Source organism: Chrysochloris asiatica, unplaced genomic scaffold, assembly GCF_000296735.1.
Source record: "Chrysochloris asiatica unplaced genomic scaffold, ChrAsi1.0 scaffold00110, whole genome shotgun sequence".
In the NCBI taxonomy this organism is placed as follows: domain Eukaryota; kingdom Metazoa; phylum Chordata; class Mammalia; order Afrosoricida; family Chrysochloridae; genus Chrysochloris; species Chrysochloris asiatica.
The window spans coordinates 3,151,655-3,158,341 of NW_006408628.1; the positions used below are offsets into that span (position 1 = coordinate 3,151,655).

The following is a 6,687-nucleotide window of genomic DNA, read 5'->3' on the forward strand; positions in this document are numbered from 1 at the left end:
CACAGTAGCAACAGCAATGGGTGCAGGCATAGCAACGATGTGAGGTTGGCCCAAGACCAGGCAGTGTTTTGTTCTGCTGTACATAAGGTTGCTACAACTCAATACTGACTGTACAGCACCTAACAACAACCTAACAACAAGTCCTGTTGATATTCCTCAAAGTAACTTTAGAAGTACAGTGCATTCATTTGGAAGATAAGACAACAGAAAAAAATCTCATTTTTGGGCTTTTCCTTATCTTCAGACACAATTAAATCTGGGAATCCCTGGACCACACTCTACAACTATTCAATGTTCTTCCCAGCACATGTATTAAGTTCTCCACCTGTTTCATGTTTTGGGATTTCCAAGAGGTTCCTTCCAAACTTCCAAAATTTCTCCTCCATCCAGAAGACTCATGCATTCTTTGGGTGACTTTATAATGACATCACCAAGAGAACACCAAAGCTCTACTAATTCAGCACTAAGGTATCATAGCATATTACCTTTTAATACCACTTACATGAAATCACCCATCAGAGTTTATAAAGGGGTCTAAGCTGATCCCCTTCATAGCAAAACTTGTGGTGGTAGCTTCAAAGATTAGCCATTGCAAACACGCCTCATGCTCAGAAAGCTAATCATGCCTTGGACCCGGTAGAGGTATAACTGAAGTGAATTCACCTCAATAAGCAGTCCAGCAACAGCAATGGCTGACTATGGGGAAACAAAGCAGCTTCACAGTGAGCTCACAGAGGCTACGTCTGACAGTCCAATTTCCAGGTCTTTGGAGAAATGTACAGATCCCACCTCAACTCTGCAAAGGCTGGCTGAGTGCCCACTAGGCGGGTCAAGCACATACAGAAGCTTCTCCCTCTCACATTGTCCCCAACTCCTCTGCAAGGTGAAGATGTGTTGCCAGCAATAACTTGGCTACGATCTCTATTTATAAAGCATAAGAATAGGTGAATAAAACATATAAAAGGAATAAAACCATTCTAGAACAGACAAAAGTAAAATCACTCAGGAATGCAGAAATTGAAATACTGAAATACTGGTTTTCTCTGGCACGATCAAGCTCCTAGGGCCTGGGACCATTGCTCTAACTAAGGTAAGGTCGTGCATCCTGTGAACTTTGGTCCTCTGGTTCAGAGGAAGGTCAATTACCCCAGTAAGTAGTCTTATGTCACTATTCATAAACCCCAGAGAAATGGTTTTATAGTTGGTTTCCTTCAAAATTGCATTTCAGGGCAAATGGCTTACCTTAATAGAGGCAATATGGAGTAAAGTCTCTCCTCTATGGTTTCTTTTCACGGCCACCCGGCTACTGGACGATGCTAGCTTCACTGCTGAGGGGTTAGACATCATTCGTCTGTAACTTGGACTATTCAGTGAAGAAGTTGGCGTACCTGGTGAAAGGCTAATGGATTCATCAGACATGTTACTGTTTTTCCTGCTTAATATGTCACCAACTTTACGTCTGCTTGAAAGTGGGATGGGACAATCAAGCAATGAGTCTTCTAAGGCTGTTTGCTTGACAAGACCTTGATTGGTGCTCTGAATGCTGTTTCGACAGTTCTTAGAAATGGGTCTGGAGAGTCTGTTGTGACGCCCATGTTTTCCATCACAACCTAAAGGCAAAGATTCCTGAGATGTAAGATCATTTTCACAGGGATTCTCCTCAGGAGTCCCTACTCCATCCCTGCTCTCAATTTCAGGAGACACTATTTGCTCAGCCAGTGGTAAAGCCATTGCACTTAAGCTTTCAGAACACTCAGATTCTGCTAGAGGGTCACTTCCTAGTAAATCAATGTCATGGTTTAGCTGAGAGCTAGAGATAACAGATGGCTGCCTGAAGGACACCGGCTTTTCCTTCGATGCCTCTTTGGAGTCAGGTTCACCGTCTTCTTTTTCTGCCTCTGAATTCCAATCTTGGTTGATTTCAGCTGAAGTTTTCTTTTTTCTCTTTTTCCCAGATTTTGTAGAAGCCTTGTTAGCCTTCTTAGAGACATCTACTTGAGGACTTGTAGAAACAAATTCATACATTGAAGCCTGTAGAGCATTTTCATCCTTTACCATTTTAGGCTGGGTTTCCACCGAAACTTTACTCACAACATATCTGACCTTCTTACTTCGAGGACTAAACCACATTTTTATTGAATTCTTCTTGTTTGCTGCATCATTGAATATGCTTGTCCTACATGTATCTTCTTTCAAATCTGAAAGAAAGAAAGAAAGTTGTTATATGAAATTAATCTCCCCCATCTTTAAACTTTTAAAGAATTTTGTTTATAATCCTCCTAAGTAAGACATATCACCCAGCTCTCATTCTGTTGTGCTGTGGAGGCCTGTTTTTTTTTTTTTGCTATGATGCCAGAAGCTACACCACTGGTATTTCAAATATCATCAAGACCTCTTCAATAGAACCTCTAGACTAAGGCACAGTAAGAGTAATGATCTACTTCCACAAATTAGCCAATAAAAAAAAACCTTGCCGATCACAACTGAACACTGTCTATCTCTTTTGCTTTAAAATTTAAAACATCATACGGAGGGATCAATGGCAAGAGGAGAACATCATTTTTAGTGAGATACCCAAAATATTCATAAGGTATTTAAATATGAATCTGATCTCGTCTCTCCTGCTTACTAACTTCACTCACTCTCTACATGGATCTTCTTGTAGTTCCTCAAACACACCTAGCATGGCTCTGCCTCAAAGTCTTTGCAATCATTATCAGTTTGCCAAGAAAACTCCGCCTCAAACAGGTACATGGTTCACTAGATGACCAACCTCAGGCAAGGAACTGATCAAATGACACACTTTAAAATATATATATATATTAAACTTACAAACCCTCACACCCCTACTTATTTTACTTATGGTTTTGTGTCTTGTTTGTCTCTCTCCCATTAGAATATAAGATCTATGAAGGCAAGAATTTTGTCTCTACCCTGGTATTTCCCCAGTGCCTAGAAGAGTCCCTGGTATGTAACAAGTGCTTATTCCATATTTACTGAATGAATAGATCTTATAATCCAGGTAAAGTAATCTGGATCTCACTCAGACCAAATGCAAAGAAGGGATGCAATGTTTTAGGCTTTTTAGAATGATTACTCTGGCTGCTATGCCTAGAAGGAACCTTAGAAGGAAAATTATGGACATGGTGAGACCAATTATGTGGCTGTCATACAAGAGAATGATCACAGTGGCTCTGACTAGCATTGTAGCAAAAGAAATGATAAAAAGAATCAGACATGAAATGTAAAAGGTCACACGTTAACGAGACCAAGAGGCAGTGGGAGACACAAAATGATTGACGATCCAGTAGCAGGAGGGCATATTATTAAAGACAGGAATACCTAGCTTGTAGAGGGAAAGGAATTTAGTGGTGTAAAGATAAGGCTATAAATATAAGCAATAGAAAGACCATGCAAGGTCTTGCTGGCAATGTTAATGAATTCAGCACTTATGCTAAGAGCAACAGAAAACCACTAACACATTTTAGGTAAGTTAGGGGGCATGACTAACTAGATCTGTATTTTTATCTGGGGGCAGTGTAGGTGAATACAATGTAGGATGGCAAGAATGAATACAGGGCGCCCTCTACAACACAGATACAAGAGACCAAATGAAATAGGCATGGATGAAAACCCTGGATCCCGGAAATGAACATCAGAGTAAAGGTAAGAGGAATGGATGGCATGCTTGGTGGGAAACGAAACTGAGCAGGGACGGCAAGAGAGGGAGAGAGACGGGTAAGATGTGGGATGACCATCTTGTGAGCAGCTTTGGCAACAGAAGGTGGCCTGGGGCACCGCAGATACACACAGGTTGACAGGAAAGGTGTGATTCCCTCTTTCCTCCCATGTTACTCAACACAAACCCTGCTCTCCAAGAGTTTGGAGCCATGGGGTTGGCAGCCTTGACAGTGTGAGGTCAGGGCTGCTGCACAGCCTTGTTGTGGCTCTTTGTTGCCAGAATTCAGGCAGGATTGGCTCTAGAACTACAGAAACTGCAAAGCCACCAAACAAGTACATAAGCAACTGCCCTCGGGGCCTCACAGTCACGGAAACCGGCTCCATCAAGGGACCCCATGAACTCCTTCCGGATTGAGGGGTCTGCGGACAGAAAATACCGAGGTCTACAAGAAGAAATTCGGCTCCCTCATGAGCTCGGAGGCTTGCTTGCAGGAGTCCTCCAGAGTTATCACCTCTCACCTCCAACAGCTGCTTTGGTTTTTTTGGTTTTAATTTTGTGTTTTGGTTTTTTCCTTTTGTTGTTTTCATTATTTTTGCTTATTCTTTCTATTTCTTCTTATTCACTTTCCATTCCCTTGAATTTCATCTTTTCTATCTCTGCTTTTGCTTTTTTTCTTGTTTCTCATTTCCCTGTTTCTTTTTCCTCCCCCTTTTGATTTTTTTTTTTTCTCACTACTCTTTGCTCTCTCTTTTCATCTTCCTCTCCCTAGTTTTTCAAAGTTTTTATTTTTGTAATTATTTCTTCCTTTTATCTTCTCTCTTATTTTTCTCTTCTATAGCTCCATTTCCCTATCCCTCTTTTGTTTTTGTAATTACTACAGCCTTGATTTTTTGGTTGCTGTGTGTTTTTATTTTTTTAAATCTTTATTATTGTCTCTCTTCATCGTTGGTTCCTTGTTTATTCTCTTTTGTTTTCTTGTGGGATTTTCTCTTTCCACCAGACAGAAGATAGCAATTATGGCCATACAATCCAGCCACAACCATATGCTCAGCAGCTCCACCCACTGGGCAAGACACAATACCAGCTCCTGGATCACTTTATCAATGACGGACAGCAGTCTACGCCATAACTCAAATGCACCAATTCTTCCGCAGTCTTCCTTATCCACTGCTCAACTTTTGCATGCATATGAGGATATTGAAAATACCATGACTTGGATCAGGAGCACCTTAGTCCTCAAACTGACATCTTTGCTCTTCAACACTTTAAAGAGGTCACGTGCAGCGTATTTGCCTAATGCAATACGTCATTTGATTTTTTTTGACTGTCACTTCCATGACTGTTGATAGTTGATCCAAGCAAAATGAAGTCTTTCGAGGATTTATTTGCTCAGCATACAGACTGAATAAATATGGTGAAAAAAACCTAAGCTTGCCCACACCTTTCCTAACACTGATGTTAATACAGAAAATCTACCTAACACTGTAGGGTTCTTAATAAATATCATGGACTGCAAAGTCTGGGCTGCTCTGTGCCCATGCCATTTTCCCAGACTTAGTTTGCAACAAGCAACTCTACTGGATGAGGCAGTGTCTGCTCCTGTAAGAAGAACAGGTTGATTTCTGCGTAGAATAAAGACAGTGGATTCCCCAAGATTAGAGTTTCTTTCCAGTATGGATTCCTACATACTACCAACTTTGTATGCAGGAATCCATAATGGGTCCTTTACATTTCACCCCTGAAACATCGCAAACCAACATAAAACTCTAGCTACTGCTTTTTCCTTGAGTAATGAAATCCTTGGTCTGCAACCAAAAGTACTGTATCTTCTGTAAAACACAAAAATTAAAATTAAAAATTAAAAAAATAACAAACAAACAAGCAAACTAGTTGCAGCTTAACTAATTCCAATCCAGGAGACTCCATGTGTATCACAGTAGAACTGTGCTCTCTAAAGGATTTCCAATAGCTGAGTTTTGGGAAGTAAACCCCCAGGCCGTGTTCTAAGGCACCTGTGGGTGAACCTCAACAACCAAACTTTCAGTTAGCATCTAAGTGCATTAACCATCCATACCACCCAGAGTCTTCTGCAGGCATCGAAGAAACAGAGAAGAACTTGTGAGTCCGGGTGTGGTGCTATAGATAACGCACTGGACCACAAGATCTGTTTGAGCCACAGGGCCAGCAGTTCAAACCTACCAGCCACTCCTTAACAGGGTCACTACAAGTCGGAACCAACTCGATGGAACTTAACAACAATAATAAACTTGTGGGTCGAGTGAAATCCTAGACTCTGCAGATTCTGGACAACTAGAATAAGTGACATGTTAGATAAAAAAAATGTCTTCAACACAAAACACAGAAAGCATGAAAACTGCATTCTTTGACACACTGTAACTCCATGAGCTTGCTGTGGCACCAAGTCGCCCCTGGTTGGCTACAATTCTGTGAAGTAGATAAAGCCCTTCTAAATGAGCCCGAAATGACAAATTGAGTCAAGGTGGAAATACCATAAGCAATTTAAAAATAAAAAGCAGTGAAAGTACTTTATAAGAAGGCTTGAAAACAAACAAGATGGCGCATAGGGTAGAAGTGAAGTGAGGAGCTCCGTCAGCAACAACACAGAATAGCAGACCAAGCAGGCTCAGGAGATGGTACCAGAACTCTGAATCCTATATAAAGAAATATTTAGAAAGATGGTAGGCTTACACAGCCAGTTTAATTTGTAGCAGAGCCAAGAAATCCATTGCTTTCTAAACCAAGGTGCTCAGCTGCTCCCTCAGCAGCCATCTTGGGGGAGACTGAACGTGAGAAGGATCAGAGCAGCTCTGGATGCCTGACACAACTGCAGAAATAAAGATAATGGACATTCTTCTTTTTCTTTTTTTGTATCTGTTCACTGGTCTCTTGCTGTCTGTGCACCTACATTCTGGTGACTAGAGGGGGTGCCTGAGTGAGTGGACAACCCACCCCACCCCACCCCCTGGAGGTTCTACTACACATGC

At 41.3% G+C, this 6,687-nt stretch overlaps 1 protein-coding gene across 1 annotated transcript in view; it reads right to left on the bottom strand.

Moving 5' to 3' along the window:
* BARD1 (BRCA1 associated RING domain 1) overlaps positions 1-6,687 on the bottom strand; it is a 114,610-nt gene that overhangs the window by 67,571 nt on the left and 40,352 nt on the right. The window contains exon 4 of the mRNA XM_006867785.1: positions 1,243-2,198. Coding sequence (XP_006867847.1) covers positions 1,243-2,198 — 956 coding nt within the window. The remainder of the gene's footprint in view (positions 1-1,242; positions 2,199-6,687) is intronic.